Genomic DNA, 15,951 nt, shown 5'->3' on the forward strand with positions numbered 1-15,951 from the left:
TACTTATTACTAGCGCTTCTCTTCCGACCCTATTCAGGAATAACGTTACTAATACTAAGTTAGGGTTGATGTACTAGGCACTCCTAACATTAATATTTCACTGTTTAGTGTTCACTTAAACATAAATTCGCCCGTTGGGACTCGTAAACACATTATTGTCCGTAGCTGAACAATGTTGTATATAGTAGACACGCAGTACTAGATAGAACTACTGATTATATGGTATTAGATAATGTTCGATTGTTGGTTTGATAAGAATAATATAGTAATTTCAAGTTGTCATTTAAATAACTTGGTCATCTGATTGTGGAGATAGAAAAAATAGCAGATCATGTTCATTCTGTATAATCTGACATTGAATAGAGATAATTTAATTAGTGTAGGAGATGTATAGTTTTTTGAAATAAAAAATGCAATTAAGGTCAAAAATTTAAACCGACGCTGAGGTCAAGCGATCGTACTTACAACAACTAACCAAAACAAAACAGTGATCCACGTAATGTAAGTATAATTCAGACCGGACTCCATCTTGCAAATGCTGGCTACTTCAAACATTTTAACTTAATTTTCAGGCAATTTCAATCTGCTCGTAAAAGCTACTTCAGTTGTTAGATAAGCACTTTAAGTTGCAACACTAACAAAATTCCCGCAACTCAGTGTACTTTCAGTGTATCTTCAGGAGTTTTCAGCTGCCGTATAATATTATATTAATTTGAAACCGTCGGTGTCGTTAGATATAAATTATTAAGCAGAAGAAGACTCGTGATTATAACTCAAAATTGTTTACTGAGATAATAAGCTGGACTTTAATTTTATAAGCTGTTGCTTAAGTACACCTGTACTTAGGTACTTTGTTAGGGAGTCTTTTTTTAAGGGTGGAAAATCATCCAATGACTTCTCCCGCTTTGGGCGAGCCGAGAGGTAGTGTCAGACTCTTACTGATTAAAAACCATCCTGTTCCTACTCCTCTTTTTTGAGTCAGAGCCCCGGTAAACCCGCTAGGTAGTCCACAGCTTCGGATCAGGCATCAGCTCTACTAGGCCCCATCGGTGGTGGTCTGATGACTCTTTGAAGAGCGCGCAGAACGCGACGCGCCGTACGGGTCTAGTTCTGGTCGGGCGGTGAGCTACCCTTACTCGATGTCCATAGATCCGCATTTATTAAGTAGTCTGAGATATTGTGGTACTTTTTGTTTTTAGTGTACTATCGATAGCAATGAGGTAAATTACCGGTTTGATACTAAGCGGTTACAGTCTTTGCAATAACCAAAAGTAAATAATTGCAATGTTTTATGTACCGTTGTATATTTATTGCTGAATTGTATCCTTGTTTTTGGGGATCATCCTCATCGAAAATGGTTTGGATAACCTGAATTAGTTACCAGACTTAACAATACATCTCTTTAACGTTGACATTCTGTGTATACGAAGCATACATACTTAATATGATAATAAGAAAATGTGAGAGCGTAATTCTTCTCTAGTTAACCTATGCAAAATAGCCTATGCAAAGTGCATATATAAAAATCTAAGGTCTACCGTCCACTAGTTTAGTGACCCATTTTTGGAATTACCAAGTCAAAAATTAGTTATTAGTTGAATTTACGACTATGTTTAATGTCTAGTTATTTTAATTAAATAGTTTTTTTCTCAAAACAAGTCTAGTATTTTGCATTGACGTAATAACCTACTACATTAAGCATTCTCATTAATGTTAAATTGCGTGACAACGGATGTTCTTATCCTTGTCATTCATATAAAAACTACTAAACGTATTCAACTAGAATTGGTTATGCAAATAAGTTACCTGGGTTAACACATATATTATGTTTGTTATTGTAACAAACATACTTCCGATATTTCTTTATGTGTGGTGTGAAGAACAGAAACAGAATGCAAATATCAATAGTTCAAGAAAAGTATCATCAGCATAGAGGGCGTCCACTGCTCGACAAAGGTCTCCCCCTTAGTCCTCCACACACGTTAGCTCGCCACCTGTATCCAGCTCCCCGCGACGGACGATGGTCCTCCACACCCGTTAGCTCGCCACCTGTATCCAGCTCCCCGCGACGGACGATGGTCCTCCACACACGTTAGCTCGCCACCTGTATCCAGCTCCCCGCGACGGACGATGGTCCTCCACACACGTTAGCTCGCCACCTGTATCCAGCTCCCCGCGACGGACGATGGTCCTCCACACACGTTAGCTCGTCACCTGTATCCAGCTCCCCGCGACGGACGATGGTCCTCCACACACGTTAGCTCGCCACCTGTATCCAGCTCCCCGCGACGGACGATGTCACAGGTCCACCTAATGGCAGGTCTGCCCACGATTCGTCTTTCGGTCCGTCGTCTCCACTCGATCACTTTTCTGGCAGCCGCCAGTCCTAAAAGCGATGTGGCCTGCCCATTATCACTTCCTAGAAAAGTATATCAAATACTAATTATATTACAATTTATTTATCATTGTCGGAACTAATATGAAACGTAGGTATCATATTAATTTTGTATTGATATTAACCAGCTATATTTAGTATTGATATGTAAATAGCGACAGTGACTGCAATAATTAATTAGTCTTAAAATGTGACTGGCGCCATATGCATCACATAAAATACAGTTCACACACACCAAATCAAATAAAACATCCAGTAATTGTATGTCTACCAGTTGTATAAACAGAATACACGTTTTTCCATATAAAATATTTTCAAATTAACATTACACTTAAATATTGATCATTCGCTTTTACATTCAAATGAAGCACTTAACATCAATTTTACTCTTCAAACGTAAACAGTCTGATCTTCAGCCGCTTAGATTTTGGAGGTTTAGTGGAGCTTAGCCGGTCTCTACTTGGCTTCGAAGATAGAACATGGCAATTTATAATGACATTGTTTATCCCTGTTGTCGTCTTTAACTCCTTGTAATAAGGCTGGTTTTAGCTATAGCCCTTCCTACTTAAATTGAACATTAAAGTTCTATTAAAATAGCATTACTTTTGTTACCAAAAATAAGTAATTGAGACACTATAACACAAAATTGTACTTTATAATTATTTAGACTAAGATTATTAGGTTGTCTAACAGTTTGCGTAGAGATTTTTTCTATGTGAACAGTCATCTATGTACGAATTGTCTAACAATGTCATTTACATCATGATACATTGTTGTTTTTACATACAGATTACAAAAATAAAATGTATGTATTTGCATAATATGTATATTCGTAAGCATTTTGGTGTTCCTCCAAAACTCGTTGCATAAACAGATAGGAACTGAAAAATATTTCATGTTATTTTATTAAATATTTCTGCACTGTACAAAAATTCATACATTTTGTAATTTAGGTATAGCAACCATAGTAACAAAAATTCAATATTGTTTTAGGAATTTGTTACTTATTCCCAGATATTTTTTTTGGTGTTAGAAGCAAATTTACTTTTTGCTATGTATGTATATAGGGATCTGCCTTCAAATCATTACAGTTTCTTATCATTTTTCCTATCTTCCAATCATTATTCATCATCATCATCGTCATCATATAAGCCATAAGACGTCCACTGCTGAACCTAGGCCTCTCCCAATGATTTCCGGACAGAGTGGTTGGAAGCAACCTGCATCCAGCGTCTCCCTGGCAACTATTAGCACAGAATAATTTATACTACACAGCTTGACCCTGAAAAGTATAAAGACCCGATAATGAAAAAATAATAAAGAGGAAACCGGAAAACCGATATGGGTAATTTCTACGGATGTTAAAAACAAATTATTCAATCTGGGGGTAATCAACATTAAATAATGCTTGTTGTCCTAGCAACCAATCATAAAGAAAGAGGTAAGATTAAACAAAACTCAGTTTGATGATTTTCCTTAGTTACAATTAATTTTACTTAAGTTTCCATGGAAAAGTAATATAATAATCACCTAACTCGTGGCAACCTTGACAAAAGAATAGTCTCGATAAGTATTGTTGACAACAGTGATAAAAATCATTAAAATTAATATTATTTACAACACACTCTTGATACACGTTTACACACCAAAGAACATAAGCAACTATCGTGATACATACAAAATTAACTAAAAAATCACGTTTACTCAAGTACGTTAATGGAGTAAAGCTCTACTAGTTTCGAGTCGCAAAGAGACTCTTCATCATGAGCAGTGTTCGCAGACGCGGCGACGTTAAAAAAAACACATCTTTTCCGATAGATATTGTTTTGTAGAGATACTTATAAAAATAATTTACCATTTTCCAATCCCAAGCGACTGTAAAATCGTTGAAAATTGAAACAACCCCAAAAATAAACCATGTACAAATCAATTAGGCTGCAATTAATAAAATTATTACCGAACGAAAAAATGAACGCAAAAGCCGAATCCCAAACATTTGCTCGTGCTTACACAATTTTTCCTCGTTTATGGAAATGATAATAAAAATACATCTTCGGAATATCATTCGTTAATCCTCGGTATATTCCGTCGAATTTAATCTCAGTGATTATATGAATACGCGCCATCCCTTAGCCCAAAGGTCGACGTTAAGGCCCTTTACCCTAATTTATTCTGGGTACCTACTCCGGTACCGGTATTAACCATATTTTCATTGTGAACTGAAATTTTAGCGGAGATAATAACTTAGCTATATAGGTTTCATGCTACAAATAATAGATTTTGATAAACTTTAGTAGTTTCTCCAAATATAGCTGGTATTAATAATTTTATTCGACGGTACGATAGGATCAAAATTTTGGTCTGAATTAATTAAAACTTGATCGCTTTCAATTCCCTAATTAGATTATCGGAATCGTTTTTAGATTAGACGAAATATGGAGAAAATTATCGAGACATCTTACCTTCGTGTCTTAATTATAGACCAAGGTAAATTAGTTTTACGTCATCAGTAGCTATCTAATGCTTCGAAATAGCTATCAAAGACAGAGTTCTTATTCGAAAGACAAATCATATTACCTCACTACATTTAATAATGCAAAAAGCAGCTCTCAACGCTAAATTTTCTACTTCTTCAGAAGTAAAATAAAATCTTACTCCGCAATTACTCGTATCTTCCACTTCATAAAGGACTCAGTTTCATAGACTGACAGACGACAAACAATCTAAAAATTTGGGTACAAAAGTGTAAAATTATTCATAAGTATTCCTTGTAGAATGAAAATGAGTACGCAGATGAAATAACTAAAAGACTGACCATTTTTTTACAACTTTTTATTTTATGTTAAGTAATTGTGATTAAAATAAACCTTGAAACTTACACTTTTCTTTATTGAGTGTGAAAATAAACTAATGATGTCCAAGGCTACTAAGACATAATAATCGTATTACTAATAATTTTTATGAAAGTAAAATACTCGTATACATGCATGTTGTGGTGGTCCGGAGGTTTAAGACGTCCGCAAACTCATATCAAGCATGAGTTTGTCATCGAAACCTACCAATGTCAAAAGTATTAAAGTCACTTTTCTCACTTCATTGTATATTTGTAAAAGTAATACACCACTAAGCTACAGTGATTAGGAAAATAGAATTTAAACTATCTAATCGTAAGTTTGAAATCGCAACCGCATTGAACAAGCGTGGTGATTAATGCTCAAACCTTCTCCGTGTGAGAGAAAAGAGGCCTTTGGTCAGCAGTGGCCACTTACAGACTGTTAATGTTGTTAAAAATATATAAGACGACGGATTGCCAAAATAATTAACATGCGGTTAAAAATTGACACCATATAAACGGACATAAAAATATAGCTAAAGAATTTCCCATATTTCCCAATCACAGAAATTCCCATCAGCTAAATCACGGGCATAGCTCTCGTCCCATAAATAATATATCGTCAGCAATCATTGTAGCAAAGCCCGGTTAATCCGTCAAACGATGGCAATTAATCCATAGCGGAATCGATGACTAATGACAGCACATAACACAACTAGGGGAACACACTATATGAACACTACCGACCGTAATTACACAAAATCAATCCTCGCGATTGTCAATTTACCGACTGTAATCGAAGGTTTGTTAACCCTTCTGACCAGGAGTGCTCCAATGGCGCAACAATACCTTTGCAGGAGTCGCTGTGAAAGTATAGGAGATAGCGGGTCGCCCTGTTTAACTCCCTTGGGATAGGAAAGGATTGGCACTAACCTGTGTAGCTTAATGGCTGGGTGCTGTGATATATATTTTTTCCCAGGTTAATATATGTGAGGTCAATGTCTTGGTTCTGTAGGGCTGTGAATATGGAGGAATGGGTACTGTCGAAGGCTTTAGATAATCCGGGAACGCAATGTATAATGGAAGCTAACCTCCAGTATTTTTCTATAATTTGCCGTTGAGGGTATGTAAATGGTCTGTGGTAGAGAGGCCGCGTCGGAAAGTGCTTGCTCGGCTGGCTGGTGTTGGTCCAGTTGGTCGGATACAGCTGTTTTCTATTACTTTGATGCGCTTTGTACAAATGGCGCATACTAGCCTAATCGGGCGAAACCCCACTTGTCCGCCTTTCTTATGCAGTATTATAATATTGGAGTGGCATGAACTTCTCGGTAGTGTACCGTTTTTAATCTCAGTTGAATAGATTTGTGAATGTGAAGCAACGAATTGGTTCTCCAATCTTTAGAGCTTCGGTGGTAATGCCATCCTCAGGTGTTTTGCTGTATTTCATATTGGCAGCGCTCGATGAACTTCATAGCCACTCTATTGGTGGGATGTTTTCTGAATATGAGTAGGTATTTAGATGGATTTGGGAGCTGTCCTCACCGTAAAGGGATTTATAGTATTCTGACAAATGTCTAAAATTTTGTCTTTATCAGTCTGTTTTGACCGTTATTAGTTTCGTTGCTGTAGGTATTTTTCCTGTTTCGATGCCTAATTGCAATTCTAAGTGACTGATTTTGTTCTAGAGTTGTTTTTATTAACTGAGTATTATAATTCCGGATATCGTACGTATTTTTCGTTTAACTTCTTCACTTTTAATTTATATTCTGGTGTGTGGATGTTAAGTTTCTGTCGGTCGTCAATTAGTATGGTGGATGGACTTAATTTCTTCGTTTTATTTCGTGCTTTTTTGATGTTTCGACTAGCTGATTGTATACATTAGGGATGTGATTTCTGTATTGTGTTTGTACGGTCCACCTCTAAATTAAGCGTCCGAAAACTGGTTCAGTTCCAGTAGGTAGTGCTCTTTATTAGCAATCAGTGGGATTTACGCCTTTTTATAGAATTTTGTATCATGCGAACCCGTTGTATTTTCGCGTTAAGCTAAGACTGTAATCCTGAGAGGGCGATGATCAGAGCTGAATTTAAAATTGTTTAGGAACGACATTAGTAACTATTTGTTTCCTGGAGGAAAGGCTAAAATCTATTTCATTTTTGGTGTGGCCATCAGGAGAGAACCACGTCCGCGGCGGTGTGGTTTTTTGTAGAAAAATGCGTTGTTAATGTTTAAATTTCTCCTGAAGCAAACCGAATTAACGTGTGCCGCGATCGTTTCTGTGGCCTATACATGTGGTCCTAAAATGCTGTAGTTGTCCGTTGGTAGTGCTGAGCCGATTTTTGCATTGAAATCTCCTACAACTATCATCCAAGTCCGGCGCTATGTTCATCACATGCTCGGTTGAGGAGATCGTAGAACTCCTCGATTTCGTCACAGTGTGGGTTGATGGGGCGTATACTTGGATAATAGTGAGGGTTTTTGTTTGCTATTTTAAACTTGAGTAGTATGAGCTGCGATTTGAATATGATACGTAATGAGGTTATTTTTCCATTTTTTATGTATTAAGAATCCTACTCATAAGCACTGCTGGAGAACCCACGGGGTGGTGCTGTTTAGTCAGTAAGAGTCTTTCACTCCCTACCCCGACCTCACCCATTTTAGTGTGGGAGCATGTCCATTGGAGTGATTTTCGGTGCCCTGAGTTCTAACATTAAATGTTAAGATTTTTAGTTTATCAAAGTCCAAAGGATTACGCCAAAGTCACTCGACAGGTTTTATAAGTCCTCGAGCCGGGGATTGTATGCGCCCCTTGCTCCAGAGTGATTCAACCTACTGTCATCGGCGTCGTCACCTCTGGAGACGCCGGGGACTTGGGGCCAATTGGTTAACTAGTGAGAGTCATGGTGCTTGGGTCGTTTAGACAGTTACCTGCCACGCTTGTCTAATGCGGGTTGGTTTTTATGCAGTAAGCCATCTGACTAGGCCTGTGGACGCCGCCGTTGGTACACTAGGTACTCCTCCGCCGCCGTCCTAAATTGACATCCTGCATTGATGCCAATTGTTCTTTTTAGCCTCATTCAAACGGTTTTGATTTTGAGCCCATAAGTAGCTTCTTTGCTTATTATCGGGGACTGTTTATGCAGCTAAATAATATCTTTACGTTCCATTATCCGCCACCTATGGACCCCGGTAGTGCACATTTATTTATTGGTATGAATTAATGAATACCATTCTACTAATTAATTAAAAAGCTACGACTATTTTGAAAACAATAGATTTATGATGGAAACCTACTCAGCTGAATATAGTACTAAAATGTGTAATATTTCGGTTAACAAACATGAAAATTAATATTAGATATTTTCATGTCGGTGGTTTCAAATTAGTATGTATCTATTTTGTGTGGTTTATGTTGACCAATTTCAAAATATTATAAAGGCTTATACATACTTGTTGCTTTCATTATTATTATACAACGCTTTCAAAATATTATACAAATATAATATACAATTTAAAATGAATTGTATTGGAATATAGTAGTAATAGCAAACATACACTTCCTATGTAAATAGACCATATATAGAATAGAAGGCTTTAGAAAGCAATATACAATCAGGTGTGGAAAAACGAACCTAACATTTTTAACGTGCTTCAATTAAAATAACTCCTTCATTAATCTGCCTTCGTCATTTAAAAAAAATATAATTTATTACTTAATTTCCAAATCAACTTGAAAACAAGGGCAGAATTAAAACAGTCACCTTCTAAACTAAAAACAAACAAACAAAATAAAAGAGTCGGCATTTTATTGTCGGAACGCGCGTTAGTATTCAGGGCCGCCTCCCAACTGTCGGCTCCATTTAAAAATGCCGACTTGTAACAAATTAGTTTGCCTTCCTTTTTAGGACATATACACACTGACTGTTTTTGTCACATTAACTACTCTTATATATTCTCCTAGACTTGACATATAGGTACACTTACCTAAAGTGTGTATGAGGTACAAACAATATTTCTTTTTAGCATTTATTCGAAGAAACAAAGAAATAAAATTTATTTCTCACGCAAAAGAAAACAAATGTCATGTTAGTACAGTTTATGAAAAGATTTGATACCTAATTATATGTATTGTATAATTTTTATATGTGTGTCCCAAGTCTACGGTGAAATGGGACCAGTTCAGCATGTGCAAGACAGGTTGTAGCGTTGGTATTCTCCTGGCCCGAAATTGGTGTTTTTGCTATTCTATGACCTACATGTTTCGGATCTTTTCAATTCATAGGTCAGTAACGTATTGAGGACTTCTAATTCTCATGATTATGATAGTAACATGAAATCTAGAATTGTTCTCTTTAAGGTTTAAATTGTGTGACACAATTTAAAATGATTATCATCATCAGCCTGTTCTCGTCCACTGCTGGACATAAGCCTCTCATGTATTTATTAACACAATATTATAAATAATTGTTAGTATCAATAATTAATTAACTGTCTTAAATCATACACATGTTTGACCCTAAAGGTAAGTTGTGTTATGTTACCAACGGCACTTATTGCCATTGCAAATAATAAATGCCATAAAATTGATTCCTTTTATCACAAAAAAATCAAATTAAATTCATTTCGTGTGTGAGAGCCCTAACAGGAGAAGCGGAGCGTGGCTTCTTACAGCCATTTGAGGCAGGCAAATGTGATCGCGCACGGGGTAAGGTGAGTTATAAAGAGGATACCAGATCATTAGCAAGTGGAGGTTAGTCGGCTCTGCCGCTAACAAAACCTACCGGATTTAATGCAGTTTATATGAACATTTGTTAATATTTTCTAGAATTTTCTTTTGTAGTTGTGTTTTTCTTTAATGCTAGAGGAGTAAAATTTCTAGAAGTCCGATAATTGCTTTATTGCTTTTCCCTTTTTCCAGATCTAATAGTTGATTCCGGCTTCGTTTTATCTGTTTTTATTTTACATTAAACCTTTTCCTTCAGGAGCTATTACCCTCCACCTCCCCCCCTCCCAGCCTTGGAAATATTGAAACATTAAAATAAGACCCAGCCCTCGATCGTCATCAATGTAACTTATTCTAAATATTTCTTTCAACTATTCTCCTAGTAATACATTACCTACCTGCATCACATCATTGTCGATTGATGCCTACATCAAAGCGTCTTTAAAGATATTCGAATAAACATGTAATAAACAGTTTTTCATTTAGTCATACATATTACGTAGTTTATGCGCGTTCAGTACTTGACAAAAGGACGAGTTTGTCCCTCGTCATGTTCGCAGTCCGCCATTATGGTAATTCACGTCACAGTGATGAATCCCGGAAAAATCTGAAAATCCCATTATTTCACTACGTTTGAGATGCATTTGTTATCCAAATACCTTTTTGTTGAATGTTGTACTCTGTTTATCCATAAAAAGACTCAGAAAATAAGTTAGCAACAGTTTAGTCAAATTATTTTAAAATTTAATAACTATGCAGACATTATTGTTTTTATTAACGTACCTATTCTACATTTAAATAATATTAACATTATAATTTTAATGTTTGTAATAAATAATAACGGTTTCAGTTGTCAAAATGTAAATGTATACATATAAATAGGAAGACACATTGACTATAAAACCGTTAAAAATAAATACTTCCGCAATTTGTTATGTACAAAAATAGCGTCTCATTTATTGTTAGAAATGTTTTTCCAGCATAAGACAAAAATATTTTCTGATAAAATGAACAGTACCATACTATAATTAGATAATGAATAGAGCTGCTGCGTTGTGTGTAAAATTTTTTGTGAAATAATATAATTGCAGTTAAGTCATGCAGTAGATTATTATTAACCCTTGATTTACCTTAAAGGTAACATTTTGTAATAATGACATTTTTAGTTTTTAATACAACATCCCGTGTATCCAAACCTTAGCACCTTAGTATTAAGGAAAACCTGCGGTGGACCGACTAAATAAAATCTACTATTGGTAGTTGAATGAACGACTGCAAAAAGGGACCTTACACCTACGGAGGCGAGGAAAACTTGACGGGTTGCCGGAGCTCCGGCTCGTAGAGCAGAAGTAAGCACGGGGTAATTTTTATCAGTAAAATCTGACAATCTGTCCCGCCTAGATGATTTTCTCCCGACATAAAAAAGAACCTCACTCCCTCTTCCTAGTGGATCATGGTCGTCACGTGGACTACCACGTGATTACTTCGTTTAGGGCGAAAAGAAAAAATAAAGGTAGAGTTTATGCCCGATTGCCAATGGGTTTTTTTATAAATCACGGTATGTTTTCACCTTTTTAGTCATGTGAGAACATTTAAAAATAAATTTGTGTAGATGGACATAATTATGATGCGCAGTACCAATAATAAAAAAAAATACTTACCTAAACCTTTATTTTTGCTTAGTCAAATACAAATTCATGTATCTTTTAGGCGTTAAACATGAATGTCTCAAGCAAACCGCGTTTACATCGTTATAATGATGATTAAAATAAACCTGAGTCATCAGCCATCTCCGTTTATAAAGTAAAATGTTTTTGCCAGTTTTTTTTAGTATTAGTATAACTTTTTGTGAATGAACTGCTGAAAATGTAGTCTTGTGAAAAAAATCTTATTATTTATTTGTGCTATTTAACCGTGTGGTGATGTTTGAGTGTTATATATTTCTACCACCATCCCTTCTCTGCCCGTGGGTGTTGTAAGAGTCGGCTAAGAGAGAGAAACCGTCACCAACATTGAAGAACTCCATAGTCCAGCAGTGGCCTGTCACAATTTTCTTGGTGGTCATACTGTGATTTAATTATCTACTTTCTGATCTTTTCTTTATTTATCCTTATGCCACGGTGTTAAGGTCCACTTTAATTAACACTATGCCTTTTCAACAAAACCTTTTCCGTTCTCTTCTATCAAACGTTATCTTACCTCCTATTTATACTGCCTTATCTTAATAAACAATTTTTTATGGTATAAGCCGGTAAACGAGCAGACGGAACACCTGATGGTAAGAAAACGCCGACATCCATGGACACCGGAAACATTAGAGGCGTTATAAGTGCGTTGTCGGCTTTTTGGGGATTAGGAATTCAAGGGTTTCAAGGAATTCAAGCCATCCAATTCATGCCGCAGTATTGCACTCACACACTTGATATTATAAATAGGAAAATTTGTGTGTTTGTGTATTATTACTCAATCACGTCAAAACGAGAATCGGGAGTGGAATTTGGAATAGGGCTAGATAATAGTCTGATAATAACATATAGGCTGAGTGAAGCCGCTAGCAGAACCTAGTAATACATAACAAATGAGTGAAACCGCGCGATAAGAATATTTTTTTTAAACGTCGCATTTGGATTTTCTCCTGTGTCGTGGGTGCGTTTACAAACATACAAGTTCACATACACATGACACCCAGACCCGGAACAACAATCTGTGGATCACACAAAGTGTTGTTCCGTGCGGGAATCAAACCCGCGACACGTTGCACCGCAGCCAGTTGCCCAGCACCAACTGTGCAGTCAAGAATAATGATTAGTACATATAATTTTGTGTACTTGTGTACACATTAAAAGGCATAAATAGCAGGTGCCATGCTACTGTATACACAATCTTTAAAATTTTCGACACAGAATGGAGTGGTAAGTGCAATTTTAATAAACGTCTTTCAATATTTTAAATTTAGATTTTGGTAATAATTCTGCTAAAGACTATCTCGAATTATCGATCAATTAGATGACTCTTTAAATTAATAAATATAATATTTTTAAAGAAATCTGTCCTTTTTGTATTTAGATACAGCAATCAGACCCGTTTAGAGAATACAAAATGTGAAGACATGAAACATTGTCTCATAGAAATTCTATTAAAATTTTTGTTTGATCAAACAGTAGCGAAAATTATAACTAACAAACATTATACGTTGACACTGGCAGGTGTACGCACATGGACGACTTGTTTATTATGATAATACAATGTACAAAAATCACATTATGTGACATTGTCTACTCGTAATTTAAATAACTCGACCTTGCAAATCTTATATAAAAAAATACAAATGTATTTTTTACGAGCTACAAGCGTTATTATTAAGCCAAATTTTTTAGTTTAGTAGAATTAAATAGACTTATCTTATATACTATTAATGTCCTTATGTTTTAAGTTTCCCAACATGTGCAACTCCGACAACAGGGGCTGGTCCACTGCTCTTTACATCCGCCTTGCAGTTTTTTGCAGCGTCGCAATGCATCCTTGCAGAGGGATCAGTACCTACTCCCGATATACAAAGTAAATATAATTATTTTTAATTGCGTTAAACAATCAGATAGATTATACTTAGTACTTTTGACTGTTTATATTAATTTTGTATGTATATGATTTCAGATTTCGAAAAATTTGACTTCATAATCGTTGGTGCGGGAACAGCTGGAAGCGTTCTGGCAAACAGACTGAGTGCAATCCCAGAATGGAATATTTTACTTATTGAAGCCGGTGACGATGCACCCATGGAAGCTAATGTAAGTGTAATCAGCGACAATAATTTCTATGATCGATAATAATTTAAAACTATGCTAAAATTAGTATACAATTTCAGATACCAGCTTTTAATACAGCTTTGCAACAAACCAAATACGACTGGGGTTACCTGACAAGTAATAATGGAATAACAAATGGAGCTAATATAAATGGTTCCATCAACTGGCCACGAGGGAAAATGATTGGTGGAAGTAGTAACATAAACGCCATGATCTACGTACAAGGAAACGATCAAGACTATCAAAATTGGGTTGACCTCGGCAATCCTGAATGGAGTGTAAAAGAAGTACGTCGATGTTTTAAGAAAGCAGAAAGTTATCAAAATATGGATATGTTGAAAAATCCTAAAATCAAAAACCATTATGGAGTCAATGGCCCTCTAGTAATAAACACATTTAATAGTACACAAAGAAAAGAAACGTCAAGAATCTTATCTGCTTGGAATGATATTGGTATTAAAAATGTACCAGACCTAAATGTTGCTAACATGCTAGGATCAGGAATCCTGACTGGTACGGCTGCAAACGGAGAACGAGAAAGTCACAGCAAAGCGTATTTGCTTCCAATACTTCATAGGAAAAATTTAAAAGTTATGAAAAATTCTTTGGTTACAAAACTTCTAATTAATAACACTACTAACACGGTATATGGCGTAGAAGTTGAAAATGAATCAAACACGTACACATTTATTGCTGAAAATGAAGTTATTCTCAGTGCTGGAGCTATAAACTCTCCACAGCTATTAATGTTATCAGGAATTGGGCCGAAAGAACACCTCTATTCCAAGGATATCCCAGTAATAGTTGACTCACCCATGGTTGGACAAAATCTACAAGATCACCTTATTATTCCAATTACTATTTATGGTGATGGTGCTAAACAAAGCAATATAATCGATCAACAATTCGATGCTATCCGGTATCTTTATAATCGCACTGGATATTTGGCGCAATTGAGTGCAGCTGATGTATTAGCTTTCTTTTCCGATTCCCCAAATGCCAAATATCCTAAATTTCAAAGTCATATTATACTGACAGAACAAAATAAACCAACTTTGAATAGTTTCCTCAAGAATAATTACAGATACAAAAATGAAATAGTAAATCAAATTACTGAACTGAACAAAAACCACACTCTTTATCTGTACCTGTTTAACCTTCTCCATCCCTATTCTAGAGGTAATATTTCTTTAAGTTCCAACAACCCACACGATTATCCGATCATTAACCCCAACTACTTTAGCGATCACAGAGATTTGGAAGCAGCTGCGACTGGAATTAAGAAGCTTACTAAAGTAGTGAACACTGCAGCCTTTAAAGAAATTAACGGCTTCTTAGGAAGAATTGAGTGGCCACCATGCGATAGCTATGAATTCGACAGCAGAGATTATTGGAAGTGTATTTGTATAGAAATGGTAGTTACTATATATCATCCTGTAGGAACATGTCAGATGGGACCAGACCCAAAGACGTCTGTGGTAGACAGTCGATTGAGAGTCCACGGAGTACAGAAACTCCGTGTGATAGACGCTAGTGTAATGCCAACTACCATAAGTGGTAATACTAATGCAGCAGCAGGAGTGGTAGCAGAAAGAGGAGCTGAATTGTTATTAGAAGATTATAATGAATTGTAGAAAATATTTTTTAAGTTTAATTATCATGTAATTATCACCTAAAATGTAATTATCAAATAAGATACTTAAAACATTGATACAACATTGTCCTCAAAAATTTTCAGAAAAAATGCAATGTATGTAAAACAATTTATTAAAGACAATTGAATTATTACTTGTTTTGTCTTTTTTCGTGCCCTGTTTATATTTGTTTTAACTTTTTCTAGAATGTGATATAATAAACCATAATTGAGTTGCTTTGAGGCCATATACTAAGTCAAGTCCAACGAGGAGATTTACTAGAAACTCACCAAAATATAATTCCTGATGCCATATTAACCTTTTAATTTGTTTTTCGATCTTGATCTTGTACATATAAGTTTTGACCTTCTTAAACGATTTCTTTCTAAATCGCTCAATACATAGTTTTTTCTTCCTACCTATTAATATTTTACAGTCCATGACATTGATATCTTCCACTGTAATCTTTCTACAGTTTACTGGTTCTTAAAGGTCTGTTTCTATATATTAAATACTCTATTACCTTAATGGCTGGGTAGCCCAAAGACTACTTCTATACATA

General features: G+C 35.7%; 1 protein-coding gene across 1 annotated transcript; it reads left to right on the forward strand.

The window, feature by feature from the left end:
- The first annotated feature begins 11,778 nt into the window (after positions 1–11,778).
- Positions 11,779–15,701, forward strand: LOC118264729 (ecdysone oxidase). Its single transcript, XM_050704754.1, has 4 exons — positions 11,779–12,861; positions 13,383–13,507; positions 13,604–13,737; positions 13,815–15,701. The coding sequence occupies exons 1-4, from the start codon at positions 12,854–12,856 to the stop codon at positions 15,387–15,389; spliced, it is 1,842 nt and encodes a 613-aa protein (XP_050560711.1). The 5' UTR covers positions 11,779–12,853; the 3' UTR covers positions 15,390–15,701.
- Positions 15,702–15,951: the final 250 nt, after the last annotated feature.

This window comes from Spodoptera frugiperda, chromosome 26 (assembly GCF_023101765.2).
Source record: "Spodoptera frugiperda isolate SF20-4 chromosome 26, AGI-APGP_CSIRO_Sfru_2.0, whole genome shotgun sequence".
Lineage (NCBI taxonomy): Eukaryota > Metazoa > Arthropoda > Insecta > Lepidoptera > Noctuidae > Spodoptera > Spodoptera frugiperda.